The 27733-nt window shown below is 41.0% G+C and overlaps 1 protein-coding gene across 7 annotated transcripts; it reads left to right on the top strand.

Moving 5' to 3' along the window:
* Positions 1 to 27085, top strand: PRDM4 (PR/SET domain 4). Of its 7 annotated transcripts, none has more exons than XM_089921237.1 (11): positions 1 to 420; positions 3550 to 3683; positions 6293 to 6478; positions 8073 to 8867; positions 11160 to 11309; positions 12300 to 12439; positions 13390 to 13475; positions 14458 to 14585; positions 15213 to 15527; positions 17050 to 17218; positions 26064 to 27085. In XM_089921237.1, the coding sequence occupies exons 1-11, from the start codon at positions 410 to 412 to the stop codon at positions 26209 to 26211; spliced, it is 2262 nt and encodes a 753-aa protein (XP_089777363.1). In that variant the 5' UTR covers positions 1 to 409; the 3' UTR covers positions 26212 to 27085. The 7 variants fall into 7 exon arrangements, 6 of the variants coding, with proteins under 6 accessions (XP_089777363.1, XP_022455590.1, XP_089777362.1 ...); XR_016395047.1 differs by lacking the exon at positions 26064 to 27085 and adding an exon at positions 22484 to 22587 and having other exon boundaries at positions 2 to 420; positions 17050 to 17326; XM_022599882.2 differs by lacking the exon at positions 26064 to 27085 and adding an exon at positions 22484 to 24416 and having other exon boundaries at positions 2 to 420; positions 12321 to 12439.
* Positions 27086 to 27733: the final 648 nt, after the last annotated feature.

The raw sequence follows: 27733 nt of genomic DNA, 5'->3' as shown, positions 1-27733 counted from the left end.
GGGGCGAGGGCGGCCTGCGGGCCCCATGCCGGCGAGCGGGCGACTTGGCCGCCCTTGGGAGGCAGTGTCAGCAGGCCCGGGCTCTCTGGCGGCGAGGGGACGGGGGCTGCATCCTTCCCGTGTTTTGGTGACCGCCCTTGTCCTCCCCCTCAGGTTAGGTAGCCCCCCTCCCGAAGCTTCTGGAGGAAAGGCCCCGGGTGTCCCCCGGCATGCCTTATCTCGCGGCGGGGTGCGCGGCCGCCGGCCCTCGGGAGAAGTTGGGCTGCCCCGGGCGGCCCCGGGGACGAATGGCCGCGTTTGTGCAGCGGTTGTAAGCAAGATGCGGTAGCACGTGACCCTGGAACGCAAACCCTGATGCCGGTTCTCCACCACCCGTGTGCGCTTTTCTCTGACACTTGGCCCCCAGCAGATGCATCACAGGTGAGTAGCTTGGTGAGCTCAGCGTTGGTGACATCTTTGGAAAACATTTGGCAAATGAGACTTAAGAGTGCTTTTGTTTTTGGTGCCATTGGGCAGGTTACAGGTGCGATTGGCAAGTGGGTTTGTCCCAAAGGGAACAAAACATCCAGAAACCAGTATTGGGTTGAATATACTCATTAAATTTGATTTACTCCAAATGTGAGTAGTTGTTCCGAATAGCCAGTACGTCGATTGTTGGCTCGTTGGACATCTTTATCCTTGCCTTTGAGTTATTTGCGTGTTTAATAATATTTTTATCTGGATTTCGAAGTGTGTTTTTAGCTCAAAACCATGTTTCACCTTGAATTTTGCTGGTTACTGTCTGGCTTGGCTGGTAATGTAGAGAAATTAAGTTATTAATTGTGCAGGCTCCGTGTTAATGTTGAAAGTACTTTGTGGTACCATGCCACTACAGTACAGAAGTGTGCCAAAGAAATAGTTACATTTGGCCATTCTTTATGAGCCCTTTCATAGGCTGTATGTTGAGGATAAGGAAGATTAAAAAAAAGTTCATCCAAATTACTGAAACTGTCCATTGCATTTGCAAAGTGGCTGCATTTCAGTTAGCTTCTTATGTCATTCTAAGAAAAAGTCGTAAGATCAACAAATGGTTCATACATATGTCACATAAACTAGAGAAGATGATATGATTCTACAATGAATGCATAGGGAAGAAGAGCGAGCTTAGTATCTTGGTTCTGGCCCTTCTCCCAAGATTGCTTCCTAGCATCCCATATGAGAAAAGGAGCTAGAATAGAATTGCACTTTGGAATGAGGGAGTCTTTTGAGGCTCATACTGTAAATTCCCTTCATCTGCTTTCTCTCTGTGGGATACTAGTTACCTTTGGTTTATGGCTGCTGAGATCATCACATTTTAGTGACTCACAGCAAAGCAGAAATCTGCTGAGCCTCTCACATTAAACTCCTGTTTGAACTGGTTTGAGAAGGCCTAAGAGTCAACCTAGAAGCACCGTTTTGATTTTTATCTTGAGATGAGGTGCACAGATTAATACTCAGAAATTTTCAGCATGGAATTTGAAGCTACAGACTTTTAATTGTACTTAAAAAAATTATCGTAACCATTTTTTTGTAGGTCATTACTGCTTCAGTGGTTCTAAAGTTTTAGTTAATGTTTGTAGCTATAAAAAGTCACAGGAAAAGTCTGTTTTAAACCACCCCAAACCCAGAAACCTTCAAAATTGTTAGCTATCGCTTCTTTAGGCTATAAGGATTTTTGCATTCTTTTATAGCATAATTAAATACTGTTATTAATGTGCTGTCTTTCATAAGGTGTATCTCATTTGCCATGGGATGCTAGTTGTCTTTCTAGTAAAGATGAGTTTGCATTGCTTCATCCAAATCAAATATATATTTCAGAATGCCTACTCTATATCGGGTATCGCCCTCAGCTTTGTACACTTTATTAACGTCTGGGAGCCTAGTTGTATGAGATACCTAGCCCGGAGTAAGGTTGAAGCTTATGGATAGAGAATAATTCAGGAATAGGTCTATGTGGGACTTTAAACATACTCCACAATATAAATACACAGATCATAAGTGTTGGAACTGTAAAAGGCAAAAAGTTTCTTTTATTGTAATTCTTTTTCTAGCCATAGTTAAGAGTTTAGATTTCTTAAATTAGGCAGACCTGGACTTAAATGCCAATTCTGCGACTTACTAGTTTCTTAAATTAGGCAGACCTGGATTTAAATCCCGACTCTGCCACTTACTAGTTAATGTAATTTTGGGTTAAGTTTCTTAGCCTGAGTCTCAATTTTCTCATCTCTAAAATGGGATTAAGAATAATACCTACCTCACAGTAGTTATAAGGATTAGGTGAGGTAATTACGTGTTATCACTTAGCCCAGTGCCTAACACCTAAGGTAAGGGAGTAATAAGTATTAGTTATTATTATTTTCACGTTGATTGGTAGCTGATATTGCCATTTTTCAGATTAAAAACCTATTAAGTTTTGCCTTCACTGCTAAGGAGTGTGTAGACCGATTTGACTCCCCTTCCTGTTCTTCACCCCTCCCTTGTACATAGGTGCACGCGCATGAACTTGAATCACTGATAACTCAGTATAAGCATTGGAGGTCACTGGTGACCTCCTTTGGATAGCCTGTTGGCTGGCCTCTTGAAGTTGTTTATAATATGGCAGTCTCTAAATTCTGACATAGGAACTAATACTGATAACAATCTCTAGTAATATCTCATTCAAATCAGTATACTCTTATTCTAATGACTTTGTCAGTGGCACTACAAGATGGATTTTATGGAAAAAGCAGTTCTCAGATTCTTCACAAAAATGGTCTCTAGAAAAAAAAAGTTTGGTGTATTGAAAAACTTTCTGACAGTATTTTGCAACATGATCTGTGTTATTTCATTGCTGTGTGATTTGGGGCATATGACAAGCCCTCTTTGAGCCACTGTTTCCTTGGTTACCTTATTTTGTAGAATTGGTGAGCAAATATGAAGTAATTTTTTATAAAGTAGCTAGCAAAGCTTGCCTAATGAACCTTGATATGTGGAGGATATTACTAAAATTATTGATTAATTATTAAGGTATCTATACAGGATTTTAATAAAATGCTGATCCATGGAGAAGATATGGTGCTTCTTTATACGATTGGTAATCTAATTCACACCCAGTATCACTTTAACTCCTGGTAAAAGGAATTAGTAAAAATTCTTTGAGTAAGTTAAAACAGACTGTCTATAAAACTCCTGGTTTAAAGTAATAAGCCGGTTGGAGAAACTAAATACTGTGAAGGAAGAAACTTAGGTGAATTTAAAAAACAAACCTTTGTTGCCAGTGTGCTCTAAGGATTGCAAACTTTGCTTTAGATAGTGTGCTTAGGGTTTGGAACGAGGCACACCTGAGTTAAATCCTGTTTCTGCTATATGATGGCTGAGTTAACATCTCTGAACCCCAATGACACTAGTCATCAGGGAGCTGTGAGCATAGAAATGAAGTCATAGTTGGTTAAGTCCCATTTCCCCACCTCCATTGTTTCAGGTTCTTCAGTACCTTAAACAGAGTCACTGAGGTAATTTTTTGCATAACTGGTTGTGTCTGCTCTTTCTTAGGATGAATGAAATGAACCTGAGCCCAGTGGGGATGGAGCAGCTGACTTCATCCTCTGTGAGCAATGCCTTGCCAGTCTCAGGGAGTCACCTGGGGTTGGCTGCCTCACCCACTCACAATGCCATCCCAGCCCCAGGTGAGTGGTAAGGGAGAGTGACTGAATTTTAGCACTTAATTGCATTATCAGTTCTAAATGGAGCCTACAGGGGGGTGAAAGCCCCTTTAAGAGTAGAAGGGAGAAGCCCAGCAGGTCTAACTGGTGGTTCCACATGTGGCAGCAATTTTTCTAGAGTACTGAAGTCCTAGTGGATAGAATAGGAGTAGCGGTTTTTTTCTGGTTGTTCTCTTCTTGGGTTAGTGGCCTTTTGTCTGTAGAGCTGTAGTTGATTTGGCATTTTATCTAGGGTTACCCATTCATCTGTTTTGCCCCTTGGCATTCTGTCCCTGGGTTATTAGGAGAGAATCAAAGTTACTGTAATAACTATTCCTAGAACACATGGGAAATTCAGCTTTATTTTCTATGATATCAAACTGGCAACAGCTGCAAACACACCAGGCCTAGAATTATGGTCAAAGAGGAGGTTTCAGAGATGGAGCTCCTACGTAGAACTCCCCCTGAGCCTCAGTACTGGGACAGAATAATAGTATAGGAAAAGCTCATTTTTCCCCATCGCTGTACTTTTAAAACCTTTTTATCTGGCTAGTTCAATTTTTTCTTTCTACTGAAATAGAAATGAAACAAGTAAGCCATTGAAACTTACTTGAAATGAAACAAGTAAGCTATCTTACCGTGGCAAGATAGTGATTCCTCGGTCTTTGACATTGTAATGTATTGGATTTTATCAAAGTAAGAGTTAATGTTTAAGAGTATTTTAAATCTATTAAGTTGTTTAGTTCTCTATAGAGAATTACCTGCTTAGTTACTAATATGCAGCCGTTAAATAAGGTTTGTCTAAACTAGGGTGTCTTCACATTTCTTTTAGTGTCCACAAAAGAAATTTTTAAAAAAAGTATTACTTCTTAACTCATTTGATTATCTCTTAGGCATTCCATTTAGTGGACACTCTTATTGAGGAGGAAGAACCTATTAAAAAATACTGCCACTGACAAAAACAATGCGAATCAGCACTGCCCAAGTTGGTGATTGTTCATTATGATACGTAGGCACAGGGTCACTTTAGCACTTGCGGATAGATATAGTCCAAGGTAAATATAAAGTACAAATTTTTAAAAATCATGAAGTACAGCATATATACAAAAGATTATATGAAAATATGTATGTACAGTTTTACATTTAGGTTTACATTAATTTCCAAGTAGAAGCATTTTTTAAAAAATTAATTAATTAATTTTCTTGGCTGCATTGGGTCTTTGTTGCTGCGCCCAGGCCTTCTTGTTTTTGTTTTTGTTTTTTGCGGTACGCAGGCCTCTCACTGTTGTGGCTTCTCCCGTTGCGGAGCACAGGCTCCGGACGCGCAGGCTCAGCGGCCATGGCTCACGGGCCCAGCCGCTCTGCGGCATGTGGGATCTTCCCGGACTGGGGCATGAACCCGTGTCCCCTGCATCGGCAGGCGGACTCTCAACCACTGCGCCACCAGGGAAGCCCCCAGAAGCCCAGAAGCATATCTTTTTTTAAGTGAAACGTTCTCACCATATAAAATGGAAAATATAGTAAAGTGCAAAAATAAATTAAAAAACTCTGGGGACTTCTCTGGTGGCACAGTGGTTAAGAATCCGCCTGCCAGTGCAGGGGATACGGGTTCAAGCCCTGGTCCGGGAAGATCCCACATGCCGTGGAGCAGCTAAGCCTGTGCTGTGCCACAACTACTGAGCCCGCAGGCCACAACTACTGAGCCTGCACTCTACAACTACTGAAGCCCGTGCTCCGCAACGAGAAGCCACCGCAATGAGAAGCCCACGTGCCGCAACAAAGTGTGGCCCCTGCTTGCCACAACTAGAGGAAGCCTGTGCGCAGCAACAAAGACCCAAATAAAGAAAGAAAGAAAATTCTTAGAAAAACAAACAAACAACTGTTCTATCACTACTCAGAGACCACTCTGAACTTTGATATATTTCTTTGATCTTTGGTATGTTTCTTCCCATTCTTTTTATCTCTAATAATTTGTTTTCTTAAATTGTATTTAAGCTAGGTTTTTAATTGTAATTAAATGCTTTGATACTTAAGGGCAATAGACAAATGGATGATCAAGTTGGCATTTTAAAATTAACTTGACTAAATGTAGGACTTGTTTGTGGATGTCTGCACAACACTACCTATCTGTGGATGTAAAGGGCTGCTAGGTGAGATTTTTGCCCATTGCAAAAACCTTCCTAAGAGTTGAGCAAGTGATTACAGAATTTTAAAGTACTTACTTTTTTTAAAAAAATTAATTTAATTATGGCTGTGTTGGGTCTTCGTTGCTGCGAGCGGGCTTTCTCTAGTTGCGGAGAGCGGGGGCTACTCTCCATTGCGGTGTGCGGGCTTCTCATTGCAGTGGCTTCTCTTGTTGCGGAGCACGGACTCTAGGCACGCAGGCTTCAGTAGTTTGTGCCTTGCGGGCTCTAGAGCGCTGGCTCAGTAGTTGTGGCGCACGGGCTTATTTGCTCCCGCGGCATGTGGGACCTTCTCTGACCAGGGATCGAACCCATATCCCCTGCACTGGCAGGCGGGCTCTTAACCACTGTGCCACTAGGGAAGCCCTAAGATACTTACTTTTAATGGAGAAAAAAAATTTTTTTTTGTAGGGCTGCCAGTGGCGATTCCAAACCTGGGTCCCTCCCTGAGCTCTCTGCCTTCTGCTTTGTCTCTCATGCTCCCAATGGGTATTGGGGATCGAGGGGTGATGTGTGGGTTACCTGAAAGAAACTACACCCTACCTCCACCACCTTACCCCCACCTTGAGAGCAGTTACTTCAGAACCATTCTACCTGGTAAGTGTTATAGTTATTCAGGAGTTTAGGAGAAAGAATTCAGCCAACTCTTAACTTCAGTTCTTGAAGGCTTGAATAACACTTTTTTCTGTTTGTCACTATTAGACATTAATCTTTGTGGGAAAAAATTGTTCATATTTATGTACTTTTCCTCTTAGAACATATAGATAACATATTAACATAGCAGTTTGACTAAGCTTAATTTCTTTTTTTTTTTTTTTTTTTTTTTTTTGCGGTACGCGGACCTCTCACTGTTGTGGCCTCTCCCGCTGCGGAGCACAGGCTCCGGACGCGCAGGCTCAGCGGCCATGGCTCACGGGCCCAGCCGCTCCGCGGCATGTGGGATCCTCCCAGACCAGGGCACAAACCCGCGTCCCCTGCGTCAGCAGGCGGACTCCCAACCACTGCGCCACCAGGGAAGCCCTAAGCTTAATTTCTCAATGGCACATAAACAATTTTTCTTGTCTCCTCTAGCATCTCCTTGGTTCAGTTTTTATAATTCTGCAGTTGTAATTCCTATCAACCACATGTCCTGCTTACAAGTGTCATTGTTTATTATAAATTAAAGTTTATTGAATTTTTATTCTAGAAGTATTATATACTCATTTCAAAAAATTTAGCAAATAAGGAGGAAGGGGAATCATTCATAGTCCCATCATCCATCTTTTTGGTGTACTTCCTTCCTGTCTTTTATTTTTATGTATAGGTTTTTACTGTTTTTCATAATTAACACTATATAGTACTTTCTATACAATTGTGTACCCTTTTTTTTACTTAATATTTTTCTCTATTTTTACATAGTTATTTTTCCCAACTGCTGTGTGGTTTTCATAATTATCCTTTTTAATGATGCATTATATTCTCCTGAGTGGATATTCCATGGTTTATTATATCTTTATTGTTGGACAGTTTTTTCCAGTTTTTTTAATAATCATATATGAATGTCTTTGTGTATAATACTTACAAAATGCATTTAGGTGAGATTACCATAAGTGGAATTTCTTGTGCAAGAGGGTATGAACATTTTTGAGGTTATTATTATAGATACTTTACAAAGAGGATTTAGAAATTTAGGCTCCTACTGGCAATGCAGCAAGTACCATTTCACCACATCTTCATAAGCACGAGTGTTCAAATATTTTTTTCTGTTTTAATAAAGCAGGTATAATTGTGACTTGTTTTGAATAGAGCCTAATGTTTTATGATAGTCTAATAAGTTAAAAATTATATTTAATTTTTATTTTTCACATGGAAAATCTTTTAAATGATTTTACCTTTTAACTCTTATAGAGCAGATTTCCGCATCTTAAGACTCAGGAACTCCAGCCATGTATATATTAAAGGCAGCATTTATAAGTGATTAATTTCTAGTGACTTCAAAGGAACATAGTTAATTTTTTATGATTTCTGAGTTTCACAGGAAAAACTGAATTGTGGTATATGTATGTTGCTATTTATAAAGTATATAGATATCAAACCAAAGAAATAGGTAGGAGATTATTTTAGTTTAGTTACATTTGTAAGGAATTTGGAATTCTTTATATTTAACAATATACTGAAAAATTCCTGATATCTCATCTTTTCCTTTTCTCAGGCATTTTATCTTATTTAGCTGACAGACCACCTCCTCAGTATATCCACCCTAACTCTATAAATGTTGATGGTAATACAGCATTATCTATCACCAATAACCCTTCGGCGCTAGATCCCTATCAGTCCAATGGAAATGTTGGATTAGAACCAGGCATTGTTTCAATAGACTCTCGCTCTGTGAACACACATGGTGCCCAAAGTCTTCATCCCACTGATGGCCATGAGGTGGCCTTGGACACAACAATCACTATGGAGAACGTCTCTAGGGTCACCAGCCCAATCTCTACAGATGGAATGGCAGAAGAGCTTACCATGGATGGTGTTGCAGGCGAGCATACCCAAATCCCAAATGGCTCCAGAAGTCATGAACCTCTTTCTGTGGATTCTGTGAGCAACAACCTTGCAGCAGAAACTGTAGGACATGGTGGTGTGATACCCATTCATGGGAATGGCCTGGAGCTCCCTGTGGTCATGGAGACAGACCACATTGCAAGTCGGGTCAACGGAATGTCTGACAGTGCCCTCAGTGACTCCATCCACACCGTGGCCATGAGCACCAACTCTGTAAGCGTGGCACTCTCTACCTCACACAACCTCGCCTCCCTAGAATCTGTTTCCCTCCATGAAGTTGGCCTAAGCCTAGAACCTGTGGCTGTCTCCTCCATCACCCAGGAGGTTGCTATGGGGACAGGTCATGTAGATGTGTCTTCAGACAGTCTTTCTTTTGTACCACCTTCACTGCAAATGGAAGACTCCAATTCAAACAAGGAAAATATGGCAACCTTGTTTACAATTTGTGAGTGTGCTTAGCCTTTTTCTTTTGGAGATATTGATAGAAAGGGCCATCATCCTTAACAGGTTTAGTCACAAAGTCAGGTGTTAAGGGAGTATAGAAAGTAACTAGACTTTGGAACTTTTATTTGCCTTTGTATTGTCCTTTGTATTAATGTGGTGCCTTTTCCTCAGGTAAGCCAAACAGTATATAGACATTTTGTGGGTTCTTATAGCATCTTCCTGAAGTAAGGAAACAGTCATTTCTGTATTTTACAGGTAAGCTTAGCCTAATAATGCTTAAGGTATTTCCCAAGATTTCACAGATAGTTAATTATAGAAGTAAATTTCAGTAAGGTATTCTGTGTGACATGCCATTTGCTTTTTCAACATAAGACATATTTATTAGATCATGTGTAATATAATTCACATATGCATTTTAAAGTGTACAGTTTAGTGGTTTTTAGTATATTGACAAGGTTGTGCAACCATCACCACTGTGTAATTCCAAAATTTTTATCGCCCCATAAAGAAACCCCATTAACAGTCACTCTCACCCCTGCCCCCCATTCTCAGGCAACCAATAATCTACTTTCTCTGGATTCGCCTATTAGACGTGTCATATGAATGGAATCACACATTATGTGGCTGTGTCTGGCTTCTTTCCAGCATAATGTTGTGATGGCTCATCCATGTTATAGCATGTATTAGTACTTTATTCCTCTTTTTGGAAGAAGAATATTCCATTGTATGCATATACCGCATTTTGTTTATCCATTTATCTTTTATGAATATTTTGTTGTTTCTCCTTTTTGGCTATTATATTCAATGCTGGTAGGAACATTCATGTACAAGTTTTTGTATGAACATATGTTTTTAATTTTCTTGGATATATATTAGGAGTGGAATTCCTCGTTTTGAGGAATTGCCAGACTGTTTTCCAAAGTGGCCACACCATTTTACATTCCCAGCGTCTGTGTATGAGGGTTCCATTTTCTCTACATGTTTGCCAAGACTTTTTTTTTTCTAATACCCATTGTAGTGGGTGTGAAGTGGCATCTCATTGTGGTTTTAATTTGCATTTCCTTAATGACTAATGATGTTGAACATCTTACATGTACTTATTGGCCATTTGTATATCTTTGAAGGAAACCTGTAAGCATTTTTTGCAGTATGAATTCTGAATCTCCTTTGTTTGAAGAGTTAACATGGTTTCTTGTTAAGAGCATTGGAGAATAAGTTCTCATAGAGTGTAGGGGATCTCTAGTCTGATATTCAAAGAATTTTTAATCAAGTAGTACTCGAAGAAGTAATATATTATTACTGCTTTGGCTAAATATGAAAACTTACTGATATTTTATGCCATTTAAGCGGTAATTTCTAATGGATTTCTTAGGAGAAAAAGGCACCTAGAAGGCTGCGATTCTAAGGTTTATGTATTTACAACTATTTTGTGAATGAATTTGGAAAGTTTGAACACAGTCATTGACTAAATAGGGTCATTAATACTACTGTTAAGGTAACAGTGAGAAAGGAAAGTAAAAGAATAGAACAGAAGATTTATAGAGAAGGAGGACACTCCTGAGCTTGTAAAAGTGAAGTTACAGTAAGCACAGAAAACAGAATATGAATTCAGCATTTTTTCTGACAATGCAAAAAGACCGCATGAACAATAAGAATTAAGAATGTTAAGCAAATATGTCTGCAAGAATATGATTCACCTGCTGTCCCAAAGAGCAGGTTGCATATTTTTTTTTGTCTTAAGAGCTTGTCATCAAAGCGTGGTCAGCCAGTTTGTTAATAGTGAAGCAAAAGAGAGCAGTGGTGCAGCTGGCTCTGACTTTGTTGTGCTCTATTGTCATCTCTGTTTTGGCTTTGCATCGCTACAGCATTTCAACTCAGTTTCCTCTTATAGTTTGGTAGAATTGGAATCTTTTGGACTTTAGAACATCATATCTCAAGGTATTACTTATCTACTCAGTGTAAGGAATAATATACTTGATTCTTGAAGTAATGTAGGCTTATTTTTTGATCAGTCTTTCTCTTATGCATTGAATAGAAAACTTGTCCAGTTGGATCAAAAGAAAAATATCAAATGTTGCTGAAGAGAGATATAACAGTGGATATATATTTTAGTGTAAGAAAGTGAGAATTTCTTCTTCTTTAGTGTAAGAAAGTGTAAGAAAGAGAATTTCTACTAGAACCTTGCTTCGTACTGGTTACATTTTAATAATTTGTATTTAAATAAAAAAGCAGGTGGTCATTCATTTGCCTGCTAGAACTGACCCCATTTATGTCTCAAATTTCCCATCTGCAGGGTGCACTCTCTGTGACCGAGCCTATCCCTCAGACTGCCCAGATCACGGACCGGTGACTTTTGTTCCTGACACTCCAATAGAGAGTAGAGCGAGGCTTTCTCTCCCAAAGCAGCTTGTTCTCCGCCAGTCAATTGTGGGAGCAGATGTTGGTAAGACCCTTGGAACCATAAAACCCCATCAGAGGTTCTTCTTCCTTTGTAGGGTGAAGTTGTAAAAGTGGATGTGTGTAATTTAGTGATTATTTGGTTGATCCAGAAGTCAGTTTATAGCTGAGATTTATCCTTTTACGGAATATTTGTCTTGTCCAGGGGTGACAGCAGTACATCAAGTTGAAAACTTTATTGGGAAAGTTCCCCTTTCTTAGAATCAGAATTGAATAGAGGAGAGAATCCTAGCCTGAGTCTTTGAAGACTTGACTTTTATTTTCAGCTGCATCATCCACTATCAATAATCATGACAAAGCACTCCTTGAAACTTAGTTTCTTTTATAAAACATTGAAAATTCACCATTGATAACTTCTTTATCACTAAAGATATTTACATCAGATGTTTGTAAATTGCCTAATACTCCTTAGGAAAAGGTAATAAGAAATGTAGACTGCCAAAGTATGCTTATCCATATTGGAACTTCACATGGTATCTGAAATCACTGTGCCATTCTTCGAAAATACAATACTAGGTTCGTTATTCTTTCAGGTGTAACTTAGGCATGGGTCAATTGAAAGCATTAAACAGCTTAGATAGTAAAGAGCAGTGCTTTAAGCACAAGTGATCTTAGAAGTTTGATTTATTTTGTAGTAATTGCTTTACTTTTTTATGATAGAATGATGTTCTCTAGTCTTTTTTATGTATCAACTCCAAAATAACGTATTTGAAGGGACATGGTTTGGTTCCTTGTGTATAAAAATGGTTCAGGAATTTCTGATACTGTTTCTTACTCTGCTTATTTCTTCTGAGCCCCTATCTAATCTGTTTATTACTTTTTCCTTATTTACAGGATAGGACCCATAAGACTTATCTACCTCTCAGGAGTGCTAGAATATCAGTAGTACTTAGGTTCATTGAAAATAAGATTCTTTGTATGAGTTAAGCTACTCTCTTCTCTATCTGATTAGATGTTTAAATCATTGATTGTGTAGTTCATGTCCTTCCATTGATAGGTGTATGGACTGGAGAAACCATTCCTGTGCGGACTTGCTTTGGGCCTCTTATTGGCCAGCAAAGTCACTCCATGGAGGTAGCAGAATGGACAGACAAGGCAGTTAATCATATCTGGAAGGTCAGTGTTTATGAAACTTTTCTATGACTTTTGGTTGCTTTCACTGTAATGAGGTAGTTAAAAACTTACCCAAGATTCATACAGTACCTTTCACTATCAGTCATTTAATAGTACATTCTCTCTGTTCTTGGTAGCCAACTTATTATACACAGCAAAACATCAGGTATTGAATATGGAAGATAAACTGTTTTAGTCTCCATTTTGTTAGATAACTCAATGATTATTCATTTTTATTACTTGTGGCAGCTGAGGCCATGGACTTTGTTTATATGTTGAAAGTCTTATTTTGTAATCAACTAAAACATTCCTCAAATATTTAGCTTGGGAAACAATTCTAGAATTGGAAACTAAGATTATTTCTCTAGTTTTCTAACGGAAGGGGCTGTAGAAACTTAAGTTTTTGATATAAACAGCTATTCCTATAACATGTTTGTATAGAATTTTAGTCAATAGGTTGAGAATGATGCCTGCAAAAATTGAACTAAGGGGGAAATGGGTCTTGTGATAGTTGGAAAGGTAGAGTGCCACTGGCATTGGGGACTTTAATTGTGGTATCCAGGAGTAAACGTAGAGGAATGCTACGTGCATTGGAGAAATAATGAGAAGAGGTGGTTCTCCGACCTTAATGTCCATTCATGTGGTAGGTGGTGAAGACAAGCAGACTGTTTCTTATGTCTTTTCCAGTCAAGCCAAAATGTGAATAATCAAGAGCAACATGATTCTATACACTGAGCACTAACTGTAGGTCTCTAGTAGTCTTTATTGTACTGCTGGAAATAGGGGGACTGGTGAAATGACAAACATTTGAGAAGACAACCATGTATTTTCACACTGACTAGGAAAGTTGGTACCTACTGCAAAGTAAATGAGATTATTGCTAGACTAAACTTAGTAGCATTGTGTATCACTTTTCAGTTCATCTGATGTGTATGTTTGCCTTTTGTTGACAGATATACCACAGTGGTGTCCTAGAATTCTGCATCATTACAAGTGACGAAAATGAATGTAACTGGATGATGTTTGTGCGCAAAGCCAGGTAAGAGTAGACTTGGATGAAAGAAACAGTTACGATTCACATGTTTTTCAGTAGGAAGCTTTGAATAGAATAGGGAAGAATCGAAGAATCCAAATGACAGTGATATCTGAACATACCTTAAAGCCTAAGACTTTTCACCTTCTTCACCCCAGTAGTTGTTGACTAAGGGTTATTATAAATCAAAAGATAAGAAACTATCCTTGTTTTATGAACAGTTTATTCAACTTACTAATGCAGTAAGGAATGATACAATTACCATTGACCTTGCAAGTGGGTACCTTTTCTTTTTTTTTGCTGTATGCGGGCCTCTCACTGTTGTGGCCTCTCCCGTTGCGGAGCACAGGCTCCGGATGCGCAGGCTCAGCGGCCATGGGTCACGGGCCCATTTGCTCCGCGGCATGTGGGATCTTCCCGGACTGGGGCACGAACCTGTGTCCCCTGCATCGGCAGGCGGACTCTTAACCACTGCGCCACCAGGGAAACCCGGGTACTTTTTCTTTATATTAGCTATTAGTCAACCCCTTAGGCTGCTGTTGTGGTTAATTCTTGTTCAGCTATCTATTTCTGTGTCTTTGTTATATTGTTTTAAGACTTTATTTATTTTTCTTCCAGTAACAGACTGTAGTATTTCTGACTATAAAGGATGATATTGAAGTAAGAATTCTGTTTCTATGCAAGTTACTCCTAATAGGTAGTATAGGGAATTAGAGAAATGACCCAGAGAAATAGTACATCTAAGTTTTCATATAGGATTTTGCTGTAGGGATATGATGTGTTTAGTGTATATTTCAAAATTAATATGCTTGATGGGAGTTCCCTGGTGACCTAGTGGTTAGCATTCTGGGCTTTCACTGCTGTGGCCTGGGTTTAATCCTTAGTCGGGAAACTGAGATCCCGCAAGCCTTGTGGCACAGCCAAAAAAATTTCTTTTAATTAATAAAATAAATTTAATATGCTTCATCTGTTAAATGTGATAACTTAGGAATCGGGAAGAGCAGAATTTGGTGGCTTATCCCCATGATGGAAAAATCTATTTCTGCACCTCACAAGATATCCCTCCTGAAAATGAACTGCTTTTTTATTACAGCCGGGATTATGCTCAGCAGATTGGTAAGTTTATGTAAGACTTGTTTGCTATGAATCTAGCATAGTAAAAGCACCAAGGACCAGTAGTAGAGTTTTGGTAATGATTTACATGTAAGCTGAAACAAATCACATACCTTTGTGTATATAAAAGCAGGATATTACCCCATGTTAAAAGTGTTAAAATCCGTGAGATTCTTCATAAGCTAATTGTTATTGACCAGACAGTATGAACTTTTGTGTTAGGACTTTGATTTGTGGAATTTGAAGTTCCTGTGTTCCTTTTGAACCATTACAATTTAATTTCATAAAGGACAGCAAAGCTTCTTGAGTTGGTTTAACCTTCATAGGCTTTTTCTTGCACTGTGTCATGATGACAAGTGATGTTTAGGAGTTTGTATACTACAAAATCTTAAGTTTTTTTCCTAGGAAGGGTGCCTTATAATCCAGTATTTACCAAGTGTTCCCTATGTATGTGCCTGACACGCTATCTGAGATGCTGGGACTAGAGCATTGAACAAGATGTTTTAATTTTACAGGTAGTGGGCAAGCTGGAAATTTTGGTAGTAGGGAGAATTATAAGCAATAGTTACTAATATCAACAAAGTTTTTAAATTTAAGTATCAGGAGACATTGAATAATCTTTCTCTTAAGGTGTTCCTGAACACCCAGATGTGCACCTCTGTAACTGTGGCAAGGAGTGCAGTTCCTATACAGAGTTCAAAGCCCACCTGACCAGCCACATCCATAACCATCTTCCTAACCAGGGCCACAGCAGCAGCCATGGGCCAAGCCACAGCAAAGAAAGGAAGTGGAAGTGCTCCATGTGCCCCCAAGCTTTTATCTCTCCTTCCAAACTTCATGTTCACTTTATGGGTCACATGGGTATGAAGCCCCACAAGTGTGATTTCTGTAGCAAGGCTTTTAGTGATCCCAGCAACCTGCGGACCCACCTCAAGATACATACAGGTAAGTTGTGTTGGACCGTCAAAGTGGAATTTTGAAAAATTAGAAATTAGTAAGGCCTTGGCAGCAAGATAGTCTTGCAGGTAGAGTTGAGGTCAGATGTTAGAAAGAATCCAGCTGGCTGTCAGCGGGACTTTGTTGGGTCATAAATCTTGGTGGGATAACTGTGCCTCCTCAGAGAGTATTACTTCTCGTTATTAAGTTGCTTCACTTTCCAGGTGCCCCCACCATAGTTTGAAGGTGACTGGAAAAATGCAGTTAATAATCAGGAAGTTGATGTATGTGTTTGGGCCTAAAGGGAATTCTACAGAAACAGCCTGAGCCTCCCATTAGAGCTCACCCCTGGTCACCAGCCACAGCCAGTTTCTTTCCTTTGAATATTGCTCAGTAAACACTGCCAAAATTTGTTGAGTTTCTATTTTCTAAACTCCATACAAACCAACCCCTTTCTCTTAGCACTTACTTTTTTCACTTACTTTTTTACTTTGCTATAAAGTAACTGCTTTAGTTTCGTTTTCTTGGCTGGGTCATTCATTCTCCAAATCTTTGAAAGTAAAGCTTTTCCTCATTCTTTTCCATTAAGACTGAGTAGTCGCAGCAGAGACCATGTGGCTCACAGAGCTTAAGATTCTGACCGACCTGTAAGAAAAGGTTTGCTAACCCCTGACTTAGAGTAACTTTATTTCTTTTTTTTTTTAATATAAATTTATTTATTTATTTTTGGCTGTGTTGGGTCGTTGCTGCGTGTGGGCTTTTCTTTAGTTGTGGCGCGAGTGGGGGCTACTCTTGGTTGCTGTGCGGTGGCTTCTCTTGTTGTGGAGCATGGGCTCTAGGTGCACAGGCTTCAGTAGTTGCGGTGCGTGGGCTCAGTAGTTGCGGCTTGTGGACTCTAGAGTGCAGGCTCAGTAGTTGTGGTGCACGGACCTCATTGCTCCGCGGCATGTGGGATCTTTCTGGGCCAGGGCTTGAACCTGTGTCCCCTGCATTGGCAGGCGGATTCTTAACCACTGAGCCACCAGGGAAGTCCCTATTTCTGCATTCTTAAAAGGATTTTATTTCATCCCTGGTTTATGAGGTCATATTAAATGTTTTAAAAAAGAATACTAAAATGTAGGTTGTAAAAATATGTTTGCTTTTATAGGCAAGTACTAGATTTCATGAGTTTTTTAAAAAAAATAATTGAATTAAGTTGGGCACTGGGGTTATAAGTGATTTTTTTTCCAGAGTTTATATCATGTGTTAGCTATAAACATTAAAAAGTGTGTGTGTGTGTGTGTGTGTGTGTGTGTGTAGGTAAGCAGTCCTAGGAGGTCAGATTTGTTAGCTTCACTAGCTTTAGTTGCAGAATATAAATTCAGTGGCTCTGAGTAGCTCTGGGTAGACAGTCCCAGAAAGTGAAGTTCCAGTTTACAGTCAGTTCTGTTTTATTCCTGCCTCTGCTACATACCCATACAGTGTGCCTCTTCATCCTGAGAATGCTCGTGGCAGTTTTATTCATGGTATGGTAATTCGGGTTGATGTGCAGGTCAGAAGAACTACAGGTGCGCTTTGTGTGACAAGTCTTTCACCCAGAAGGCTCACCTGGAGTCCCACATGGTTATCCACACGGGCGAGAAGAACCTCAAGTGTGATTACTGTGACAAGCTGTTCATGCGGAGGCAGGACCTCAAGCAGCACGTGCTCATCCACACACAGTGAGTCGCCCGCAGCCCAACACCCCTCGGGCGGGGAACGAGGCTTGTCATCTGTCTCCTGCCTTGGCACCCGTCGGTGCCTCCTGTGTTCCACGTAGCCAAGCAGAGGTTGGAAAACTAACGTTTTGGTTTATCCTGGAAGATTTCACTTGTTTGTTTTTCTTATTTTTCACCTCTACTCTCTGTATTTCCTTTTTTTTCATATTTTCAAAACATCGTTTCATTAATTTAACAAATTTCTAAGTACCTCCTTGATGCCCAGCACTGTGCTAAGTGGTAAAAATACAAAGATGAGGTGGTCCTTGGATTTAAAGAGCTTGGAGAGCATTAAGAGACAGAAGAGTAATTGCTATACTGTGTTGCAGATGTCAGGGTAAGCGCTGGGTCCTGAGAGACCAGAGAGGAGGCCCCAGCCCAGCCTGCAGTGTCCTGGGAAAGTGTCCTGGTAGTTTGAGCAAGCATTAAAGGAGATAAATTAGAGTTATTCAGGGAGACAGTGAAGGGTAAGGGATGAGAATACTGTTCTAGACAGATGAAACGGAGTATGCGAAAAGGACTGTGAAATGCGAGTGGTTCTTTTCTTTTCTTTTCTTTTTTTTTTTGGCTGCGCGTGCAGCATGCAGGATCTTAGTTCCCTGACCAGGGATCGAACCTGTGCTCCTGCAGTGGAAGCACAGAGTCGTAACCACTGGACCACCAAGGAGGTCCCGCTAGTGGCTCTTTATAGTTAGAGCGTTGGGTGTATATGAGAGTGAGGGAGAGAGAGGCAGCAGCCAAATCATGAAGAGCCTTTTATCCAACTAAGAAAATTAAATTTCATTCTGGAAATAATGGAGAGTCACCGAAGCATTTTTCCTACCTATGTACCAGGAACTATTCTGTGCTTTGTGTGTGTGCGTGCATGTGTGTATTTTAATTATGGCATAAAACACAAATTTTACTGTCTTAACCATTTTTAAGTATATAGTAATGTTACGTGTATTCACATTCTTGCACAGGCATTGAAGGATTTTAAGGGAAAGAATGTCATGGTGAGATGTTCTTTTTTTTGAGATGTTCATTTTATAAAGATTACTCTGGCAGCAGGAAAGGGTGATTGAAGGAGGAGAAGGCCAAGTATTGGGAGACCTATTAGGATTTTATTGCATGGATCCAAGTGTAATTAATTGCCCAGCCTGTGTTAGTTACAGTAGTAGTAGAGAGAAGAGAACAGATTTTGTGGTCCTGAGCTTTTAGCAAGTGTTAGAAGAGGGAGAAAACATTAGCTTGAATTATTATTTAGAAATCCATAAAAAATGGAAACTTTATATTTTTATTACAGGTTTTAGATAAATATTTTGCTTTTATACCAGCTCTTTGATTCATAGCCACAGTGCAACCTGAAACACTAAAACATCCAAGGAGTCTGGATCTACATTCCAGACTCTCAAAATGACCTTTTAAAACAAAGTCTTCATTAAGTGGTTTCATTCTTAGTATGAAATTTTAGAAATTTGACACACTAATTATCAAATATTAGATATGATTGTACATAATTAGAGCTAAAAGAGATCTCTGGGATCATTTAGTCTAGCTGCTTATATTAGTCAGCTTGAGCTGCCATTAACAAAATACCATAGACTGGGTGGTGGCTTAAACAAAAGAAATTTATATTCTTAAACTTCTGGAGGCTGGAAGTCGAGATCAGGGTGCCAGCATGGTTGGGTTTTGATGAGGGCCTTCTTCCTGGCTTGCGCATGGCTGCCTTCTTGTGTCCTCATGGTGGAGACAGCGAGCAAGCTCTGGTCTCTCTTCCTCTTCTTATAAGGGCACTAATCCCATCATGGGGGTCCCATCCTTATGACCTCATCTAAACCTGATTACCTCCCACAGGCCCCCACCTCCAAATACGATCACATTATGAGTTACAGCTTCAACATACCAATTTAGGAGTGGGGGTGGGGGGATGACAAATATCCAACCGATAACACTGCTCATGATAATCAGCTGGGAAATGTGAAAAACAGTGATTGGTGCCAGGGCCCCAGCTCCAGGGATTCTAATTTAGTTGGTCAGGGGTAGAGCCCTGGCCTTGGTATTTTTAAAAAGCTCCCCAAGTGAGTCTAATGTCCAGTCAGTGTTGAGTGCTACTGAGTTGATCCAAATGAAAGACTTGTTTCACAGTATCTCTGGCAAGTGGCTATATTGTTACTTCTTGAAAACCACACATAAAGAGGAGTTATTATCTTCCTTGACCTTAACTTTCTATTCTTTCAAGTGATGTGTAAATTTGCACTTGCTTTTATGGTAGCCATTTCACAGCATAATGAAATATAAATTATTTTGAGATTAGTCATAACTGCTTATCTCCTTTTGGGATGGAAATTGGCTTTATCAGATGTTGACCAGTGAAAGCAGTTTTCTTAAATGTGGATCTGGACACTTTCTCATGATGACAAAATATAATAAGCCTCTGCCAAACTCCCATGGTATAAAAGGTGTTTTAGGACTGTCAAGACTTCATGCTAGTATAAGTCATTCATAAAAGAAGCACCATTCACCACACACACACACACATATTTTGGCTGCACCACACGGCTTGCAGGATCTTAGTTCCCCAACCAGGGATTGAACCCAGGCCCTCGGCAGTGAACGTCCTAACCACTGGACTGCTGGAGAATTCCCCAACCAATTTTTTTTTTTTCTTTTTTTTTTTGGGGGGGGTACGCAGGCCTCTCACTGTTGTGGCCTCTCCCGTTGCGGAGCACAGGCTCCGGATGCACAGGCTCAGCGGCCATGGCTCACGGGCCCAGCTGCTCTGCGGCATGTGGAATCCTCCTGGACCGGGGCACGAACCCGTGTCCCCTCTATCGGCAGGTGGACTCTCAACCACTACACCACCAGGGAAGCCCCCGCTAACCAATATTTTTGAATGAGACTTCCTATAGAGGTCATTGGTAAAATTTTCAGTTGTTTGTATCCTTACTTTTAGGCATTTCAAAATGCATATGTTAGTATTGGAATTCATTCTATTTATCTGCTTAGAAAAGAACTATAGCCCCTAAAGCCAAATGTGGGAGTTGTTCCTCTCCCAGTGTTCCCCTGGGAGTATAAGGCATGGGACTATGCCCTTCCTCTAAGAAAGGAACTTGAGAGTACGAGTGGGGCGCTTATTCTCTAGGTCGTTATCTTAGTCCCGTGGCTTTGTGATCTATATCCCCAGCCTTATATAACTAACCATTCACTCAGCATCTCTGAGTTCTGGATGTCTGCTAGGCAGCTCAAACCTGATAAGTCCAAACCTCAACTCTTTGTATTAACCCAACAAACTTGATTTTCCCCAGTGTTCACCAGCTCAGAAAATGATACCACCATTCATCCCAGTGGCTCAAGCCAAACACCTTGGAGTCATCCTCAACTCAGTCTTCCATTCTTTCCTTCATTCAGCTCTTGCCTGGTTGAGACCACCAGCATCTTTTTTATGGGCAACTTCAGTAGTGTCCCAGCTGACTTCCCTGCTGCTCTTCTCTCTCCTCATCCACTCCCCAACACAGATATACACACAGGTGCCACACACACATGCTGTATTCATCCACAGTGGCCAGAGTGATATATTTAAAACATAAGTCAGATTGTGCACATCTCCAGTCGTGATTCTTCATTGACTAGAAGTCCCTTCATGATGTGGTAGTGGTACTTGACTACGTGTCCCACTCCATCTTTTATTGCTTTTCTCATACTGTTCTAGTTTACCCACATTGGGCCTCCCCTTGCTACTACTTCAGCATACTGAACACAGTCTCAGGGCCTTCGCACTGTTCTGCCTCTGCCTAGAAACTTCTCCCTCTGGATATCTCCCTGTCTTCCTCCCTCACTTCATTCAGGTTTCTGCTTAAGTTTGTCATTTCCTCAGAATGGCCTTCCTTGATTATCTCATCTAAAACAGGACTCTGTCACTCTTACCTCGTATTTATTACTATCGATATCACCTTATATATTTTTAATTTGTTTATGGTGTGAGTCCTCCACTAGAATGTAAGCTCCATGAAGGCAGGGACTGAGTTTTCCCTGTCCTGTAGCTCCACAGAATTCTTCTCTGCCACGTCCTGCTGGGAGAAGGTGGTAAAAATGCTAAGGATACCAGGCTTCAGAACTTTCCACTGCACCCTCACACTCCATCAAGGATTTTAACCCCCTTTTATTTGCTTCACATATTGGACTTTCATTAAGACGTAGGGTTCAGCTCCTCAAAAAAAAAGAGGTAAAAAATTCCTGCTCTGTGTGATCCCTAAGTTTCTTTTCAGCTCTAAATGTCTAGGCCAAGTTTACTCCACCCTTAACACTACTGACATCTTTAGCCGGATAATTTTTTGTTGTATGGGCTACCGTAACACCATAGTTAGATACCATTGTGTATTGGTCAATTGGCAAATGTTTTCAAATTTGAGTTTTCCAGTTGGTAAGAATGTGGGGCAATGGCAACTCACAAATGGCTGTTGATGGATGTGTATATCAATACAGCCATGTTGGAAAACAGCGTAGCATTATCTAGTAAAATTGAAGATGTACATATCCTTTGATCCAGCTATGCCTCTCCTGAGTATATGCCGTAGACCAGCGGTCCCCAACCTTTTCGGCACCAGGGACAGGTTTCATGGAAGACGGTTTTCCCACGGATGGGGGACGGGGATGGTTCAGGCGGTAATGCGAGCCATGGGGAGCGGCCGATGAAGCTTCTCTTGCTCACCTCTGCTGTGCGGCCCGGTTCCGAACAGGCCGTGGACCCCTGCCCTAGAGGAACTGATGCGTATGCAAATCCACACACCAGTGTAGAAATGTTCATAGCAAGTCTTGCCTGTGGTGATAAAGAACTGGAAACCACCAGAATACCCATTAACAACAGACAGAGCCAGTGCCACAGATAAGTTGTGGTATATTTGTAAGTAGCTTACAGCCGTGGAAGGGAGCAAACTACTGATACAGCAACTTGATTGAAATTCAGAAACATCATGCTGAGTGAAAGAAGCAAAACACAAGAGAGATACATACAGTACGATCCCATTTACATAGAGTTCTAAAACAAGCAAAATCAGTCTATGGTGTTTAAACTACAAATGTTTTATGACTCTTCTATATGATACATCTCCTGTTTTAAAAAAAAAAAAAAGTTTGATTCTACTTGGGTAGAGCTTCTCTGACAAGGTCTGAGGTTGTGCAGAATAAGTGTGTGCCTCAGTTGTCATTTGTAACCCCAAATCAAATGTTTTTTTCTTGTGTTCCTCTTAGAGAACGCCAGATCAAGTGCCCCAAGTGTGATAAGCTGTTCTTGAGAACAAATCACTTAAAGAAACATCTCAATTCACATGAAGGAAAACGGGATTATGTCTGTGAAAAATGTACAAAGGCTTATCTAACCAAATATCATCTCACCCGACACCTGAAAACCTGCAAAGGGCCCACGTCCAGTTCATCAGCGCAGGAGGAGGAGGAGGAAGACGACTCGGAGGAGGAGGAGCTCGCGGACCCTGTGGGGGCAGAAGGCTGCCGGGTTAGCAGTGCTGTGTATCCCGTGGACGAGGCTCTGTCTACACATAAATGAAAGGAAAAGGAGCCAGCTGTTTCGGATGGAAAATACAAAAGGGAAAAACACACATGACCAGTTACCCACTACCTTGCTTTTTATATAAAATAATTTCTGATTTCCTTCCAGCCAACAGTCAAAACAGACTAAATGGGAACGGATAAAGCACTTATAGAAGAGTATCCTAATGAAAACACTTTAAGAAAGATTGAGAAAAGAGCATGTATCCTATTTTTAAGTGGCGTATGGGGGGGAAAGTGTCAACTTTTGAGATCTTTTTTTTTTTTTTTTTTTTTTTTTGCTGTACACGGGCCTCTCACTGTTGTGGCCTCTCCCATTGCGGAGCACAGGTTCCGGATGTGCAGGCTCAGGGGCCATGGCTCATGGGCCCAGCTGCTCCGCGGCATGTGGGATCTTCCCGGACCAGGGCACGAACCCGTGTCCCCTGCATCGGCAGGTGGACTCTCAACCATTGCGCCACCAGGGAAGCCCTGAGATCTATTCTTTATTTACATAATTGGGTGATACATTTATGCCTGAGTCAGAGCTGCTCTCTGCCCAAACAAATCAGATTTATTTTAAATTCTTTCATTATTCCATTTTTCTCCCAAGCCACTGATTTGGTAGCACTCTAAACTTGGTCCCTGCCTTTACAGTCGTCCTGATTATGGTTCTGGTGTTTTGTTTTATGCAGACTTGTGACTTAAGCTTATCCCAGAATGGATTGGAATATAACAACGTAAGCTTGTTACTCTTGACTGCAGCTAACAAGTTTAAAGCACCACCTACCTTAATCTCTCCTGGCTGCTTGGGAGTTTAGGGTAGGTCTTGCTTCCCAAAGTTTCAGCAGGTACCTAGAGGACAGATAAAAAAGGGAGCAGCCGGGCAGTAGGCACTGATGGAGAGAAGAAAAGGAGAGATGCCTGGGCCACTGTCCAAGAAGCTAGCTTTGATTGAAGCTGGGGTAAGAGATCTGGTGGTTGTTCCTTAGAGGTCTTTGTAGGTTTAGACATGTCTCTGTCTCCAGTGAAGCCTCCAGCACCCAGACAAAGGGGATCTGGGGGTGTAGCAAGCCAAGTAATGCCTGCTGCATCGTCTCCTGATAACAAGGACATGTGGACTCAGCTGGCAAAGTGGTATCTTGGCCCAGGGAAGGAAGGAGGGAATGATCCTTCCTATCTGGCTTACCCTATGAAAAGGATCAAGACACCATTAAAATGTTGCCAACTCAGAATGACAGATGACATATTGGTGCATTTGCAAGATTAGGCCTTCCCAGTTGTCTACAATGAAGGACCTCATCAGTTAAGCATGGTGGATGCCAAAGGATTTGGGAAGTGCAGAAGGTTAAATGGTCACCACGTGGGTGTTTTTTCAGGGTCCCAGCTTAATTCATCTACCCATCTGATCTTTTCACCTTGTCTCTCATGCATCTCCTGCTTTCAGCAAGAAGCAAACACATCGTGAAGTTGACGGTTGATGGAACATGCTCTCCTGCTCTAAGGCACGACCTCTGGGCTGGAGTAGAGAGAACCTTGGTGGGAAGGTTTTGCTGCTAATGTATTTATGGAATGAATGTATTTCATTCAAATCTGTATTCCTCTAGGAAGGATTAAAATAAAAACTTTTTAAAAAATACGATTCCTCTTGTAATCTCATTTTGTGGACGGAGAGGAATGAGTCTTTTTAGGGAAAATGAGGTACAACTTGAGTTTTTCTTAAGGTCAGAAGTGGAGAAAGTATTTCCTAAGTACTGTAGCTTTGAAATTATATTTTCGCATGCTTCTGCATAACAGTGCTTAAATGAACTATGCTCCCTGCGTTTCCAGCTCTCATCCCTGCCCTCTTCCTTCCTGAGGTGGTGCCTTTACTTTGCTGTCTCCTTGGAGAACTACAGGTCTACAGTTGAGGGAGTTGGTGAGGTATGGTGGTTAGAGGTGGCTGTCAACACTGGGCCATGAAGGCTTCATCAGGGAGCTCTGGTGGGACTGAGGCAACTCAAATCTCAGCCTTTTGAGCTGGTAAAGGCATCCTGGTGGCAGTGACTCCTGTCCCCAGGAAACCATCGGTGCTAGAACTACAAGCACCCTTTCTCCCTTTAACTCTGGCTCACGCTGGGTTAAATTTCTTCATTTCCAGGTGCTAGTTGAAGTGCTGCCCAAGATAGATAAACCTTAGGTAAAACAGTAAAAGAGGAATTCTGGGAAATAGTTTAGGTGAAAATGTAGCTGTTGTTGCTTGCTTTATAACTGTGTCTTCCATTTTTTTTTTTACCTCTTAGACTTAAGTGACACATTGTAAGTCATTCTCACAAGATGAGTAAATTAGTAGCTGCCCCTTTGACAAGATTTTACTCTGAGCCTTCCTTGCCCATTGCAGGTGCCCTCATCTGTTGCTGCTGCTGGGATCAGTCTGCTGTTGGGTAAATGGTCACATTCAGAGGCAGGATATTATGAGTGTGGGCTCTGTAGCCCTGCTGAACGTTCTCCAATCTGGGCTTTGCTGCACGATGGTTTGGAAGCTCAGTCAAGTTATGTAACCTCTCTGTGCCTCTTTTTACTGAACTGTAGGCAGAGACTACTAATAAGAGGTCCCATTTCATAGTATTATTTGATGTTAATTCATGTAAAGGGCTGGCACAGTGCTCAACATACAGTGAGCACTGGCTAATATTCTTTAGTTTTAGGTTATCCTAGCACAGATTTCTATCCTTAAAATATGGCTATTCATGACCCAAGAAGTCCTAGATTTTAGTGAGACAAGTAAAACTGACGTGACTTGAGTTTTCAAGGCCAAAGCCTAGAAACTTTAGTTTGCAGTCTTCTTGTAGATCAGTATATGTATGTTTGCTGTTTCCTTCCTTAAAAGGCGAGTTTCAATCTTGCATGTGTGCTGAGTTCCTCCGTACGTCAGAGGGCAAAGAGGTGACAGGATCTAGTCTGCTTCAGCCTTTTCAGCCTATTGACCTATATTCACACTTGCTAGTGTGTCTTGAGGAACATAAACGTTGCCAGAGCTATCAGCCCCTTATTAAGTATGTAAACTTATATTACCTGATCACCAAGCTGCATCTTAGAGTCAAACACTCAAAAACAACTTCAGGTATATAAATGATATCATCTGTTTTGGGCAGAATTGTGTTCCTTCAAAATTCATGTATTGAAATTCTAACCCCAGTACCTCAGAATGTGAGTATATTTGGAGATAAGGTCTTCAAAGGAGTGATTAAGCTAAAATGAGGTCCTTAGGGCATACCTTAATCCTGTATGACTGGTCTCCTTATAGAAGAGGAAATTTGAACAGAGAGACCCAGGAGGAGGATCACCTGAAGACGCAGGAAGAAGATTGCTATCTGCAAGCCAAGGAGAGAGGCCTCGGAAGAAACAACTCTGCTGACCCCTTGACCTCGGACTTCTGGCCTCCAGAACTGTGAGAAAATTAATTTCTCTTGTTTAAGCACCCTCCCCCCGCCCCCTGTTTGTGGTACTTTGTTGTGACAGCCCTGGCAAACTAAATACTGTCCAACCGAATAGACCATCTTTATGGTGATTGCTTCATAGAGGAGCAGCTTCCAGAGTAGCGATTACAGTTTAACCTCAGTTTTACAAATCGTGAGCAACATAATGGCAGTAACAATCTGTAGTGGTGTGTTTTGCCACTGGCAGATTTCTGGACTGCTGAAAGGATAGAATTGCTCCTCAGCTATGTTTTTGTTCCTTTGCTTTTCTTGCATATACGCACTTGACAGTCATGAAGCCCCCAGGCCTATGTCATCCTCAGATAAGGACAACTTTCTTTCAAAAACATATATTGGCAAAAACAAAAAACAAAACCAAAAAAAACCCCGAAACACTTATTGAGTGCTGGCACAAATTAAGGCATTGTAAAGGAACAGAAAAATGGTTAGAACTTATGCCCTTGTCCTCTGGAAACTCAAAATTTTGCAGAGATCTGAATGCACAGCTGGATCACCTGAGGAAATGAGAAAAGTCAGGTGTCCAGGTCAGCCCCAGGCCTACTGATGAGCCTCCTGGGCTCCCCAGGTGATCCTGAAGCAGTCCACAGGCGTCTTAAACGTTGGAGACCCCACAAGATGCAGATGCAGACACCTATACCCAAGGCAAGCCAGACCATGGCAAGTGTTACAGGTACAAGAAGTAGTAAAATCTAGGAGCAGGAGTGAAAATGTAATTCTAAGAGAAGAATAGTAAGGAAAAGTGGATAAAACAATCCTGGACCTGTGGTGTAGTAAAATAAGGCTGGGGCAATACATTTGAGATAACAGGGCTAAAATTTTTATTTTTATTTATTTTTAAAAATATTTATCTGGTTGCATTGGGTCTTAGTTGCAGGCGTGCAGGATCTTCGTTGTGGCATGTGGGCTTCTTTCTGGTTGTGACGCGCGGGCTCTGGAGCACGCGGGCTTAGTTGCCCCGCAGCATGTGGGATTTTAGTTCCCCGACCAGGGATCAGACCCACGTCCCCTGCATTGGAAAGCAAAGTCTTAATCACTGGACCGCCAGGGAAGTCCCCAAGGAAGGCGGAATTCTTAACCACTGGACCACCAGGGAAGTCCCAGGGCTAAAAATTTTAGAATGACTAGTTTACCAGATCAATAGCTGCTTTTTGATTATTTTTAATGCATTGGTAGTGTTTACTTGTGGCAGGCATTGTTCTAAATAACACATTTAACCTGCACAGTAGACTTGTGATGATCCCTAGTATAAAGAAGAAACAGAGGTGCAAGAGAGGTGAAGTAATTGACACACAGTTACATGGCTGTTAAGTGCAGTCTGCGCCTAGCCCACCAAGCTTTATTGATTCTTCAGTAGTGGCCTGGCTAAAATTGGGATCTCACCATGGCATATAGGCAGGCTACAAGTCTTTAAAGGCAGTCACACAGAACATTTAAATTATTCTATTTAGACAAAACATATTTATATACACGAGTTAGG

Source organism: Delphinapterus leucas, chromosome 11 (genome assembly GCF_059928025.1).
Source record: "Delphinapterus leucas isolate spDelLeu-1000000601 "Yukka" chromosome 11, BTC_Dleu_Yukka2, whole genome shotgun sequence".
In the NCBI taxonomy this organism is placed as follows: Eukaryota; Metazoa; Chordata; class Mammalia; order Artiodactyla; family Monodontidae; genus Delphinapterus; species Delphinapterus leucas.
This window is presented reverse-complemented; position numbering and strand designations above follow the sequence as displayed.

Coding starts and splice junctions, on each gene's coding strand:
- PRDM4 (XM_089921236.1), top strand. Junction 3,684..6,292: donor CAATGCCATCCCAGCCCCAG/GTGAGTGGTAAG, acceptor TTTTTTTTGTAG/GGCTGCCAGTGGCGATTCCA. Junction 14,586..15,212: donor GGATTATGCTCAGCAGATTG/GTAAGTTTATGT, acceptor CTTTCTCTTAAG/GTGTTCCTGAACACCCAGAT.